The 14,264-nt window shown below is 44.1% G+C and overlaps 1 protein-coding gene across 3 annotated transcripts in view; it reads right to left on the bottom strand.

Moving 5' to 3' along the window:
* DPP6 (dipeptidyl peptidase like 6) overlaps window positions 1-14,264 on the bottom strand; it is a 569,379-nt gene that overhangs the window by 408,905 nt on the left and 146,210 nt on the right. Inside the window, exon 1 of one of the 3 annotated variants that reach the window (XM_063324393.1) lies at window positions 12,883-13,270. The exons of the other annotated variants lie outside the window; for them this stretch is intronic. Within the exon in view, the coding sequence (XP_063180463.1) occupies window positions 12,883-13,083 (201 nt within the window). The 5' untranslated portion in view covers window positions 13,084-13,270. Of the gene's footprint in view, window positions 1-12,882; window positions 13,271-14,264 lie in introns of those variants that run through there. 3 annotated transcript variants of the gene reach the window in all.

The following is a 14,264-nucleotide window of genomic DNA, read 5'->3' as shown; positions in this document are numbered from 1 at the left end:
ACATTTGATGAAAGTGGATTCAGTTTTTGGTTTATGATACAGCATGCTGGAGGAGATGAGTTTTCTAGATGAGATACAGACAGTACACATAAAACTAATCTACTTCTTTCTGCTTTCCAGTGCTGTCCAAGGCACTGGGTTAAAGAAAAACACAGAAGTGGGCTGCTGCCAAAATCAGCCATACAGATCTCACTTACCACTGCCAGAGACGTTGATCCTTGTACAGTTCATCTACACAGCACTGTGGCAAACCAGGAAAACCTCTGTCACACAGATGCACTAGCATTTGTTCTTTAAGTTACTTTAAGCATAAAGCCTTGCATTTTATTAGTCTTCCCCTCAATTAGTATCTATCTCAGCAATCTGCCATTCAAACAATGCTCACCAAACCTTTCATAAAGGCACATGAAGCCTGCTGATTGAGTTGTCTCACAGAAGCCTTGCTAATAATATACATTTGGAGTGCTTTTAATCATTTTATGAAGTTAGGAAATTCTCATCTATTGAACTCCACTGGACCACAGAGAAATTTTATGGCTCATCACCAATCGAGATCAGGTGAAAGGAATGCAGAATGGCGCTTTCAAATTAAATTACAGTTTTTCAGGTTGGTCTGGCACAATCTGTATTTAGGAAAAAAAGAGCCTTTTGTGGAACTTTTAGAGCAAATTCAGTCCTCTGATTCACACTGCTGCTCCCTACAGTTTATACTAAATTGCACAGTTAAAAAGCTGACTATGGCATTCTCACGTATCTTTCCAGCCCAATAGTGTTGTGCTATCTGCCAAAAGCCCACTTCCACAAGAGCTTCAGCTTAGCACAGAGAGGAAGAAACACTGAAGGAACATGGTTGTAATTTGAGGGATTTCACGTGCAGATTTACAGAGTGTGATTAAACTGGCTTTAACCTTGCTCTTAACGTTCACCTTCTCTTTCTAGTGCCACGAGACACTTCTTTCTAGTTCATCCAAAGAGGAGGGAGGCACTACAGAGCTGCACAGTTGCTATGAGGATCCTTGTATCTGTGAGAGAAAGACAGTACGCCCTCATGACCCCACATGAGAGGAGAGAGACGATTTCCTCTCTTCGCCCTCTCCCCTAATATGAAGCTTGCCCAATGCCTGGAGCAGAACAGCTTATTGAGGAGCATATGATTTCCTATTGACTGAACTGTAAAAACAAAACAAAACAAAAAAAACAACCACAAAAGTAACCCATTTGGCCATGTTTACACATGCTCTGAATTTGCATCCTGGGAATGCGCTAAGTGACCTTCCCTGAAAATTCATAGCAATAGAATTTCAACCCACCCTGAGCTTAAATGCTCACAGACAATGAATGTTTCAGTGATCTTTCTGAAAGCCTTCTTAACAGAAACCTAACCCAAGCCCAGACCATGAACTCCGTTCTTGCAAATCCACATTGATAGACCTGGACAAGAGTCTGCTAGAATGACTGAACGTAAGAAGAAAGGGGTACAGAAAATGGGTTTTTCAGTTACAGTTCTCCTAGCTGAGCAGTCATGCATAATGGTGAAGGGTCAGGAAACATGGAGACTCAGCCTGAAAAGCCACGTAACTGCAATCATGTCACGCAACATAGGAATGTGGACTGCACTGGATAGTAGTAGTGTGGGAAACCCTCGGCTCCCATCTGTAAGTGAAGGACTGAGGATATAAGGAGATTCTCCTTGAGACCTCTCCAAACACATGTATCAAACACACACTTCTGTACAACCCTGTCATACAAACAGTGTTAATCTAGTTTGAAGTTACACCAAAAAGGGATATATTCTGTTGCAAATAGAAATAGAAAGGGGCAATGTTTTGTAAGTGCCAAAATATACCTTGAGTTTGTTATCCACAATGCAAACATTTCTTAAGGATAATAACGCAGTTGTAACGCTACATAATTGGTCACTGAGTAAGTATTTATGGAATATCGTCCTAAAGACAAACTTACAGAAGAGGAGAGGATGAGAACTATACACAACCAGCTTTTCTGTCAGGTATCTTATAAAGATAAGAAACACTTGGCGCATTCTAAAGAGAAAAAAAAATTGGTAAAAGTTATCACAGAACCAAAAATATGGGAGAAATTGCTTCCAACCTCTTTCCTCTGGGGACATCAGAACACTTCAACAGAGGTGGGATAAAAGGGTGGGAAAGACATTTCAGGAGAAAATACGAGACAAAAAATCCTCTTCTCCCAGATTATAGAGAACCCACCTTCCTGCCCAGAGCTAGTTCCTGGGTTAGGCTAAGTAGGAGGGAAGGGCAAATGTGGAACATTCTGTCTCAGTCAGAATAAATATTTTGCCCTATAGCAAAAAATATTTTAGAAGCAAAATTCCTTGGCTTCCAGTATCAGGGTTGGCAGAGTTCTGTGCATCACAGCTTTCCTCTTTCTTCTTTCCCTTCATTGTCCCTTGTCTGGTTTTCATCCCCTTGTTGTTTTCTCTTGCTTTTGGAGTCTGCCTCATTCTTTCCCCCAGTGGCAAATTAAACTGAGGACACCGCTTGAAAATTCACATCCAGCCTCTTAATCAATACATCATGGCTGTATCTCCTCTTGGGCAAAGAAGTTGTTTCAGAAAGGTTTTAAGACACTAAAGCAGCTAGAATAGCCCAGACATCACACACACCAGACAGAAAGTCTTTGAAAATAGAAAAAAAGGAAAAAAGAAACCTTAGAGACAGCAACCACAAATGACTCCATTCTGCCCATCTTCCCTTCCACATTTGCTTCCTTTTTTTTCTCAGTGGCCTCTCCCACCTTCCCAAGTACATGACTTTTAACCCAGACAACCCTTCCATCTATCAAGAGCCTGACATGCATGTTTATACTTTCCCAGGACTAACCTTGTTGCTTTACCACATCAGCTCACGTTTCCATCTCTGACAACTTGTGGCATGTTTCCCCTCAACCAACCACCACTTTCTTTCATATGACACATAGCACTTTAGCAGCCAAAGCACAATATTCTGGTAACTGCTCATCCAGCATCATGTATCTTCTTATTATCTGCTACATTATCCTTATCTAATTGCGTGCACTTTGGCTCAATCTGACATTTTCAAAACTACAGATGCTTATTAGCTTTTCTTAGCTAAAAGAAAAATGTGCATTATAGTGATTATCGGCTCCTGGCGCTGCCTGTGAAACACTGTAATGAGAGAGACCTTTAGCCCATCATAAACAAGCACAATCAGGTCTGTTTTGGTTATTAGCAATGTTCCCACAAATGTTGCCACTGTCAGAATTAATGACCGCACCGCTAATTATTAATAATCTCATGGGTTCTTTTTAGCCCAAAGATTTAGGCGAAAAGCGGAAATTATTTAATTCTGCAGCACCAGGGCAAAGCCACAAATGAAGTCACGGCCTTGCTTCCTTTATGGTATCCAACAGACGCAGGTCTTGCCCCACAGGGATAAATAACTAGCTGAAGGTCATGCAGCAGGTCAGTGGCAGACCCAGGAATGGCAAGGCTTCCCTAATGGTCATTGTAATGCTCTACCACAGATTCATGCCACCTCAAACAGAAGGTATAGAAATGTGCCCAGAAATCAGTGAGAATTACCCCCTCCTTGAAGAAGCTTCTTCCAAGCACATAGAATTCAAACACACAGAGTACAAAACAAGGCAAGTACAATAGATCAGGTTACTGTGATCCTAAACCTTGGCTACGTCAGTCTTTATTAGTTACTCTTGTTTGCAGTGAATCACTGTATGTGTTTTGACAGTGTTGTTTGTGCTGCACTTCACAATAGAACGAAGAAGCTGCTTCAACAGCACACACTTTATTACAGACACCACTGTGAAGCACTGTAATACCTTTAGTGTTTTCTCCAGGTGCCTCCTCTTGTATCTGGGATTACAAACGCACAACAAAAAAGAATTAATATAGAACAGACAGAGGAACTGTATCAATAAAGTGCTTACATTCAGTATGCCTAGCAGGAAGACTAGTAAAAGTGGAAATCTTTGGTTCACTATAAACCATTTATGTCTCTATGGCAACGTCGGTGTTGATTTCTACAGCTTCCCTATCAACAATGTAATAGATGTTTGGTCTTTTAAATATTACCTTTCTTTTCTGTCACCTAAATGAAATAGGAAAAACAAAACCAAAGACAAGCCATATTTAATGTAGATTAAAGAGAAACATGAGGAGGGATTTAGCAATAAATGACAAACAAATAAAGATAGGATTCTATGGTCACATGAAACATAATCCCATGAGCAATCTGTGCAAATCTCAGAGCCATGTATGCAATAAACTTATCTTGGGACAATCGGTCTCTTATGCAAGAGGTCAAGCACTATTTAAAGCAGATCCCAACATCCTCTTTCCTGTCTGCTCAAGGCTCCTTGTGTTCCTCTGGAATACATGATAACCCGACCTGCCTGTCCTGAGAGGAGAGTAGGGGAGACAGGCAGCAGCTGAAACTTGCATTTTGCAATGCCAGAGGGCATGTCACTGTGAAGCGGCTGGAGAGGAGCCATCTGAGGTTTTCGCTGGGAGATCCATCTTTAGGCGCCAGGGCAGAGAGAGATAAGGTTGCCAGCAGCCACCTGTTAGATAGGGAGGAAGAACTGACTCATGGCTTCCCGGCAGTGCAAACAACACTGAGTTTTTCTCCCATAAGGTAGGGCTGGGCAAATGGAGAGAGGAAGAGCTGAGCTGTGCTTGCAGGCTCTATTGCTCTCAAGGTACTGGGAGGTCTTGGGAGCAAATGGGAAGAGCCATCCACCCCAGGACCACCTCCCATAACACCCTAGCTGCCAGCAGCAGCAGCTGCCACCAGATTGCTTTTCTATGACCTTGGCACCAGCATAAATATCTGGTTTGCTACTGCCAGCAGTTCATACTTTTCCTTCTGCCAAAGGCTGGCCTTGTAAACACAAGTCTTTTTTAGTCCACCTTAGCAAGAGGCGCTGCAGGACTCCTGAGTTCATCTCCAGAGACACAAACCCTGCATGACGGGCTCTGCAAACTGCTGCTTATACCCTTGAGAAGGGACAACAGGCAGTAACAATCCTCCTGCTGCTGCCCAGATGCTGGACATTATTCTGCCTCTGCCAAAATGGGAGGAAAGCAGAAGCCACAGAGATCCTGTGTAAACATGCTGCTGGCTCTGCTCACCAAGTGTCTTCAGACCTACAGCTTGGAGACTCCAGTAACATCTGTAATTGCTCAGTCTCCATGGGCTTCACTTCTCCTCTGACCAAAATACCATGGTTACTTTCTTTTATAGAGAGCTGGAGCTCATTTTAATGGAAAATAAGGAATGCATACATACTTCTGTCATAAACACTTTAAAATTGACTGTGGTATAACTAGAGCTGAGGTTACCAGGCATTTCCCACTGCTGCTTTTCCATTTCATGTAACTCTGTATGTCCAAGACAGCAAGCCTAAGGAGAAATTTGCATTCACTTTTGAGGTCTGCCAAGAGTGAAATCTACTTGAAATGCTGGAGCAGATGCTACTGACAAATACAGAAAAAAAAGAAAAAAGAAATCAAATACCCTCCCCACCCCAAAAATATTATATAATGAAAGCATTAAGATACTCCTATCCTTCATTTTGGATGCTTTAAATCTCCCTTCTCTCAAAGCAAGCTCCAAACTCTTGAACAGCGAGAGGAAAACATCAGACATTTGAAATGTCACATGAAAACTGTCATTAATGAGTGCTAGATACAGCAAAGACTGAAATGCACCAGACTTCAAAATTAGTTTTACACCTGTAAGAATATCCTTGGTGGTAACCGGAATAATTTTTGTTTTTAAAGCCCCTGAAGCCCCGAACCAGAAGCTGGAATAGCTCACAGGGCCGAGCCACAGCAAACTGCCACTGCCGTAGAGCTGAGATGCACTGTCTCTGAGACAATGTGTCAACTCAGCCTCCAATTTTCCACCTGCAAAGTGAAGATAATAATGTTAAATGCAGTTTTAAAAGGCACGGAGACAGCAACTTGTGGAAGAATCTATGTAACCGCAGAGCTCTACTAACAAGCACCCTGTTTAGAGGAAAATAATTTACACTATACAAGTGATAAGCAATTAAAAAATATGCTCAATGGAAATCTGGTAAGATTTCATCAGCAGAGATTCACAATATCGGTCTTTTTCACACTACCTCATACATCCATTAGCTTTGCTTAAACTTACTGCTTGCAATGTGGATGAGTATCAGACCCCTCTCTTCCTCTCTCCCTGGCTCCACATTACAAGTTCCCTCAGGCTTTAAAACTATGTTATTCTTTGCTGTAATCTTTGGTAAGAGTTTCAAGTGCTATTTTAACAAAACTAAATATGAAAGATCTCAAAATTAAAGTACTTAGAAACTGAGAAATAACTAAAACGCCAATTGCATATTGGAAATTAAGGCCCCCAAACACTCTGCAGGTGGAAAAGTTGTGAAGGATTTGTGTTTCCACCACACAAAAACCACAGCCCCTTCACCTTTCAAAACAGCTTACTGGATCGTACCACTACACTGCTCTGTTCCCTTCTGCACTGCTCCCTGCTGCAAAACATGCATGTGCCCAAGGCCCATGTCTTACTCTCATTTTTAGTTACATGTTGGCAGTAAAGATTATGCCACACAAGTTCTGTTCATAGAGACTAACGCACAGGCTCAAAATATGTTTTAACTCAGTTAACTCACCCACACTGAATCTCGTCATTACCAAACACCCGCAACTTACATTACCAAACACCCGCAACTTAATGAATACAGACATTTTCAAAGGCACATAAGTGAGTGAGAACCTGATCCAAAATGAGTATTTATGCACCTAACTAGGAAACAGATTCCAATATGTATTTTTAGATTTGACCATAAATCTCTCTTCAAAAAAAAAAAAAAAAACAAAAAAACCCCCAAAAAACCCTTGACTTTACAAACCTAAATTATCTGTGAAAAAATTGAAAAAGTTGAAAATTTACACTGTATCACAACACAGTATGAGTGCAAGAGGCTTTGGGGAAATGACTGTTTTCCTTTGGAGAAAAGAGAAAAACATTCCCTTAGAAGAATGATTTGTTTCTCCCCTCCTTCCCCCATGCTTGAATATGGGACCAGTTGAAACTGCTGTGGAACCATTTTTTGATGAGCTTTGAAAACAAGTATTTCTCCCTGACGGTGAGAAAGAGAGTTAAAAAACTGTCACCAAGTCAATCAAATCTAGAGACTGCAATAAGGAACTGAAGATAACCCTCACGTGTAGGTATGAGTATGTAAACAAATGGTTGGTTGGTGCTTTACTATAAAAGCAACGAAACGCCAATCGCTCTATAGAACAGTGTGATCAAGACACGCTGCCACCCCTTGGTCAAAGCATGAAAATGCACGTACATCATGGCAATGTGCCGGAATCATCCAGCACATCAGGCAAAAATCCCAGCAAAATCAACCTGCAGTTAATGAACTCTAATGGGACCTTTTGCTGGACCACCACAAGCATAAATATATTAGCCCAAACTAATCTAAAGTTTTTTATTTCAAGGGATAAAATCTTCTGACTCCCAAAGATCATTTTCAAAGCTGTGATGGACACCTTGAGAATTATCTTCTTTCTGGCCTTTTCCAAAACAAAAAACATACAGAGGAATGGAGAGCAGCACATACTTATAGATTTTTTTTTTCCCCACCCCTTGAAGGCCCCTTGGAAACCAACACAAGCTGCCCTGACCCTGGCCTCAAGTGTCTTCTTTCTGCACTTGAGCTACTAGCTCAAGAGAAATAACGTGAGCTGAGTACTCTACATGAGATATTCCAATTTATTGCACGGTTCACTACTATTAGAGAAATGATTCAGCCTCTTCACAGTTATTCCTGAATACTTAAAAATACATTCTCTCTGGCAGATTTTTTTTTTAGTGCGTGTATCATCATCATGGCTAGTAAAGATTGCAGAAACAGAGGCTGATTTTAAACTGACAGCAAATATGACAAGGTGGGTTAATTCTAAATTTAGCTATAAAGCAAAGTATAAAAAACCATATCACCTCCAGACTAGAGTATCCATTGTTCAGTAATCACAAAATATATTGTAGGCTTCCATGCAAATAAAACCTGTGATTTTTATGAGGTTTATAACTATTTCTTTTGAAGGAAGTAAGCTGTATTTTTTATTAATTTCAAAAGGTGAGCTTACAGAACGTCAGTAGGGCCTATCTACTTCCATTGAAAGAACTAGTTCCAGCCCTCTACATCTTAATGGCTGTAGGATAACTGAGTTCAGCATACAAGAACTCACCAAGAAGAGGCAGAAGAAGAGACTCTGACAGACTTAAACACTGGCTTCTGTCAATAATCACAGCAGTTCAGATCTGTAGATAGACTTCTGGTTACAATTCAAATGACTATATCTTCCAGTAATGTTATGAATCCTGCAGTCCTACAAACCCTTCCATAAAATCAAATCACTCATCTCTTTGGGAAAAGACCACACCACTTCCAAAATGCCTGTTGTCTGCAGCTCAGGCCTCAACCCTTCTGAAACACTATCTTTGACACACATTTCTAGGAGGCAATATCTCTTCCCATTAGACAAATAATGAACTGAAAATTAACACTTTCAATTACATGCAACAGCAAGTCTAACATACCAAATTACAATTTTTTTTACACTAATGGCTTTGATTCTCACTTTCTCAGACTAACTCTATTAACAAACAACATTTGATTTACTTAATCCTTAATTTATTCAAGCAGGAAACACAGTTTTACTGAAGCATTTCAAAATTATTGCTATTTATATTTGAAAGAAAATATTCTCAAATGTAAATCAATCTGAATAACCAATAGCAAAACTCGTAAAGTATAATATATAGTCAAATGTAGCTTTAAGCAAATGCAGGAATGAAAAAAATATTCAGCTATAGAAGGAATATTCACAGTAACAAAAGCTATTGTACTTTGAGTCTGGGTGGTTTTATATGGTTAAGTCTTACACTAAAGCCAATAGCAGTTTTGGCTAAATAATGAACCTGTAAGAATGCGAGGTATGGCTCTTTATATACAAAAGTTTTATGATGTTTCAGTGGAGGGTTCAATATTCCTAACACATAACTTATCATACAAAATTTAATTTAAAAAGGACTTCTGTGATCATCATTTCATACTCAGTGCCTTATAGAATAGATCAATATTCTGTGTTACGGCAAAGTGCTGAATTTCTTATGCACCTGATTAATGCATTGTTATCATCCCAGTAATTAAAAAGAACGGGGTTATACACAATCAGCATGATACATCTTACTCAGCACCTCCTGGCAGTTGCCTGCAAAAATTAAACTCATTAATCACTGTGATGCGAAAGAAGAAAAAGCTTGAAAAAAATGAAAAAGCTCTATTTTATGGGGAAAAAAACCCTCTTAAGTCAACATCTAGGAGAAAATCTTTTCCACAGTACAATATGTAAAGTATTAATTTCATCAATCTAAAAAGGAGAATTATGTTACCAAAATTCATCATAATCTGCTATACCACCACACTAGATTTTACTAAGAGTATTGACAGATATTTCCTCATATCTAAATGAATGTAGTGAAAAGGTAATCCTATAACAAAGCAAAAATGTCATCAGAATTTTGTTTACAACTGTTGCAATAATGAACTTCACTATCAATACTGCCACAAAGCCAATTGGGAAGTAGTTTTCTGGGGTCATTTGTACAGGACATAGTTTCCTCATTACTCCTCCCATAAATAACATGATTGTCTCATCAGGCTAATAATTAACACGAAAAAACCCCACAATATTTAACCCAGGTTTTGTTCACAAATTAGGTCTACTATATATAGATTTTTCATACACCTGCCATGATTTGAAACATTACAAAAACTTGTTAAAATACTAAAGAATGTTGTGACTTCTGCTTTGCTATACTTCCATATTGCAAAAGCAATGTTCTCAAGTCCGTCTCAATGGTGGCTGTAGAAAGAATTGAGCAGCTATCATATTAAGTCACCACTGTCTTTGCTTTAAATTTTGTTTATTACAAAGTTACTGCTTCCTCTTTAGCTTCATATAGGTTTCTTCTAGTAATTTTCCACCAGTAGTACTTCCAGTGGACAAAATGCTTACTAACAATACTGTGACCTTCAAAGTCAAGATCCTGTCTTTCCCTCTGTTTTGTACTGCATTGAAGACTGTACTGGTGCTTAAAAATATAGTACTGAATGCAGCAGACATATTTCAATACGGAAAGTCATCATCAGTACCCTATAAAAAAAATCTCAGTTCTCTCCCAATTATTTATCACATGACAAAGTTAGGAACAGAACAGCCTCATTCTCAGGTTTAGTATTTCCAAGTGTGGCCAGGCAACAAAACTTTGTTTCTATTGTTTAAGCTCTTGCTGTCCTACTAGATCGATGCCAAAGGATGAAAGTAAATATGAATGCCCTACTATAGTACTTGTGTAAAACGGAAAACATGTTCCCCATGATAAGCAACAGCACATGCTCCTGGCACTCTGCACAAACAGATCGCCCTTGTTGCACTTCTCCCATAGTCCTTGCCTGCTGCCTGCCTCACTTTTCTCTTTGCCTCGGGGATTTCATGCCCGGGGCTGCATTTGCTCAGCTGCCTGCCGCCGCCGGGGGCGGGAGAGAAAGCCCCTCTCTCCGCCGTGATCTCGCCACGGCCAAGGACAAGAGGCGGCCGCCAGCTCCCCTCGGCGCCGGTCCCGGATGGGTTCAGCACCGCAGACAGCTCCTCACGCCCCGGGACGGTGGGGGTTCAGCACTGAGGACAGCTCCGCCGGCCCCGGCGCCGGGTGTGTTCCGTCACCTCCGATGCCTTTGTCACCACCTTATTCTTCCGACCTGAGCGACCATCCACCGGAGACCCCCAGCCCAGCCTGCCCAGTTGGACGGGAGCACCTTTGGACCCCCCCGAGCCAGTCCACCGAACTTTCTCTGACACATTGCCCCCTTTAAAAATAATTCACACGAGGTGCCCACGTGCGTTTAAGAAGTCACCCCAAATTCCTGTTCCTGGCCATGCTTTTTGCACTTAATTGCAGGAGACACCTAGGCAGGCACCTTTCCCTCTACAGATGGCACCACACAACAATGCCCTCCACCCACACACAAACCCTGAGGGGAGGGAAGAAAAAAAAAAAAAAAAAGAAAAAAAAGGAAAAAAAAAAGAAAAAAATCCCGTCCTCTTAGTGGTTAAATATAATTTTTATTAATATTATTTTGGAGCCTGTCAGCACAAATCACTTGCACATGCTAAACTGCGTCCTTTGCTTCCCGGCTCAGTGCTTCTGGTGATCAGAGAAGCGGCTCCAGACATCTGCCGTCTCCAAATACAGGAAAGCGAAATTAAAACAGTCAAATAATGAGGAAAATGTGCCTGAGCCTAGCCCCGCCGGCGGCACTCCGCTGGCTCGCAGCGACACCTAGAGACCAGCACGTCACCGGGAAGGGCCCTGTGTCCCGAGCCACGACGGGGAAGGGTCATGGATGGGTGTGGGCGACCAGGCACGGGGACGGGTCCCCTGCCGCAGTTGGCCGGGGACAAGGAGAGCAGAGCCAAGATCTTTGTCGGTCAGCAGGTCACAGGGAAGGGTTCTGTCACTGCTGGTCCCTGGGATCAGCGTAGCCATCACCTCGGAGAGGTTTAGGCCCATTTGCCTCATGGCCGGTAAAAGTGCACTTGCTCTACCAACCACGAAAGTTCTTACCAATGGATGGGAAAAGGGACAAGGAATTAAAAGACAAGTACAAGGAATTAAAAGCTTCCTCGGGAGGAAGCTTCCCTGCAAACACGACTCTCTCCTCCGAGTGAGGCAGACCTGCTGTCTCGGCTGCAAGCAGTGCCTTTCCTGGGAAGGCTCTCAGAGCCAGAGCTGAATCCTGTCGAAAAGCTAACACATCCCAGCCTGGCAAAAAGTATTTTAACCAACACAAACATTATTCCCAACTGCAGCCATTTGCTTCCTCTTGTGTGTGCTTTCACAGAGGCAAAACACCCTCAAATCTCTCTGCAAGCCTAACACCACCCAGGCTACACCAGCGATGGGGAGCCACTCGGTTCGACCCATCACCGGCCCTTCTTCATTTCTCCGCTTCCTAAATCCCGTCTTTTCCCCTAAAAGAATTAGGCACGATCGACCCAAGCTCGTTTAACTCCATCAGGCACAGCAGCGAGCCTACGGCCTGGATGAATCACTAGTTACTAAGGCAATATGCAGATGCACCCTTTGAAGTCGCTACTCTCGGAGGCAGCGCGGGAGCGGAAGGTGCGCGGCCGAAGTTTGAGCTTTCCCTGCGGGGACTCGCCCGGGGGCGGCGGGGAGGGAAGACAGAGAGGACCAGAAACGGCTGTTCAGGGGTTAAAAAGTTTCCCCGCTGCCAGGTTGGGGGGAGGCTGACGGGAAAGCAAGGAGGGAGGGACAAGGCGAAGACTTTCTGCCCCGGGGGAGTGTTAAAGGGTAAAACATGGAATAACAATTAAAAAAAATAAAATAGCGGGGGAAGCCTTGTTGCCTCGCTTGGAGGGAGATGCCGGAGCTTGCACTTGCTGTTTCCAAACGTGCTGACCCCGCGCCCCCCAGCCCTACTCCGCGGCAGCGCAGAGCCGCGCAAGGAACCAGGTAACGGGGAGAGGTGCGGGGGAAGCGCGGGGGCGGGCGAGCCCCGGCTCGGCTCGTCTCCGTGCGGGCTCCGTCCCGTACTATCCCCGGCACTTCGGGGGAAGAAGAGGAGCGCAAAGACCCGCTTGGAAGAGCGGACAAACCGCAAGAAACCGCCGCCAGCCTAGAGGGGCACAGAGGCAGGACGCGGTGGGGGTGGAGAGAGGGGGACACCCAAAACCCAACCCAGCCCCACGCGAACGACACCGGCGCTTACATCCTCCTCCTCGCAGTCACTTCGCGGCTGGTACTGGAAGCGGGGCCGGCTGCTTTCCTGTTGCAATGGACGCGAGGTCTTGCCGGCAGCGCCGTCCTCCTCGCTGCTCTGGGCGCCCAGGAGGTGACTGGCTTCGGGGGGAACGGGGAAAGAGCGGGAGGTGTTGATCTTCCCGCTGAACCGCTGGTACAGTGAAGCCATGAAGTCAGTCCGCGGGAAACGAGGGGGAGGGAAAGAGAGAGGCTTCTCCCTCTCTCTCTTTTTTTTTTTTTTTTTTTTTTTTTTAACTCCCCCTCCTCTCTTCTTTTTTGGCTACAGCATGCTACACGCGGGCGAGGCTCAGTCCCCCATCAGCGGAAGGCAAAGCGAGGGCTCCTGCTCCCCGGTCCTCTGCACCGGCACCCGAAGAGAAGCGGGGGGGGGGAAGCGAGAGAGCAGGGAGGGGGGGAGTGGTAGGGGGGAGAAGCGAGAGGACAGATAAATAAATAAATAATAACACGCAAGCGAGCCGTAACACCACAGGCCCCGGGAATGCTGCACCATCCAGTGTTGGGAAGAAAAAAAAGAAAAAAAAAAAAGAAAAAAAAAAAAGAAGAAAAAAAAAAAAAAAAGAATCAAAACACTCCACGAAGACGTACCCCCGATAATGGCGCCTGAGTGGATCAGCATTAAATGTGCTTTGGGGGTGTGCGTGTATGTTTGCAAAAGCAGGGGAAAAAAAAAAAATGGAAGGGGGGCTGGCTCAATCGCCGGCTGTCAGAGGCTCCCCAGGCAGAGGTGGCGGAGCAGTCGCCTCCGAGGTCGCATACCAACAGTGTGCACAAGCGACAGGCAGAGTGACAGAGTGTGTGAGACGGAGTGGAAGAGGCTGGGAAGCCTCATTCAAAGCACGTTGCTTTTCTGGGGAGGGAGGGCTCTTCTACAATCATCTCCTTTTCAGCATCTTTTTCTTCTTCCTAATTTTTTTTTTCCCGGGGAAACAACTTAAAAAAAAAAAAAAAAAGCAACAGACACCTGATCGCCAGCCGTGAGAGAGAAAAGAGGTGGGGAAGGGGAAGGCGAGGCGGGGAGGAGGGAGGCGGGACCGGCAGCTGGAGGGGCGCCGGGAAGCCGGTGTGCCCGGAGCGGCTCGGCCCCGGGGAGGGGGCAAGGGGAGGGAGGGCAAAGCTTCCCCGCTGCCCTGCCCCAGCCGGCCGCGGGCACGGCTCTGCCCGGCAAGCGGGCAAGTGCCCGGTCCCCGACCCCTTCACCCCGTCCCCCTCCTTCCCCCGCCTCCCCACGGCTAGGGAGAGGAGGGAGGGGGGGTGAGGATGGGTGGGTTGCGGGTTTTTGGAGGTGGTTGTTGTCGCTTTTTAAAAGAATCCGGTAAAATTGTGTCTCTT

This window comes from Chroicocephalus ridibundus, chromosome 2 (genome assembly GCF_963924245.1).
Source record: "Chroicocephalus ridibundus chromosome 2, bChrRid1.1, whole genome shotgun sequence".
In the NCBI taxonomy this organism is placed as follows: domain Eukaryota; kingdom Metazoa; phylum Chordata; class Aves; order Charadriiformes; family Laridae; genus Chroicocephalus; species Chroicocephalus ridibundus.
This window is presented reverse-complemented; position numbering and strand designations above follow the sequence as displayed.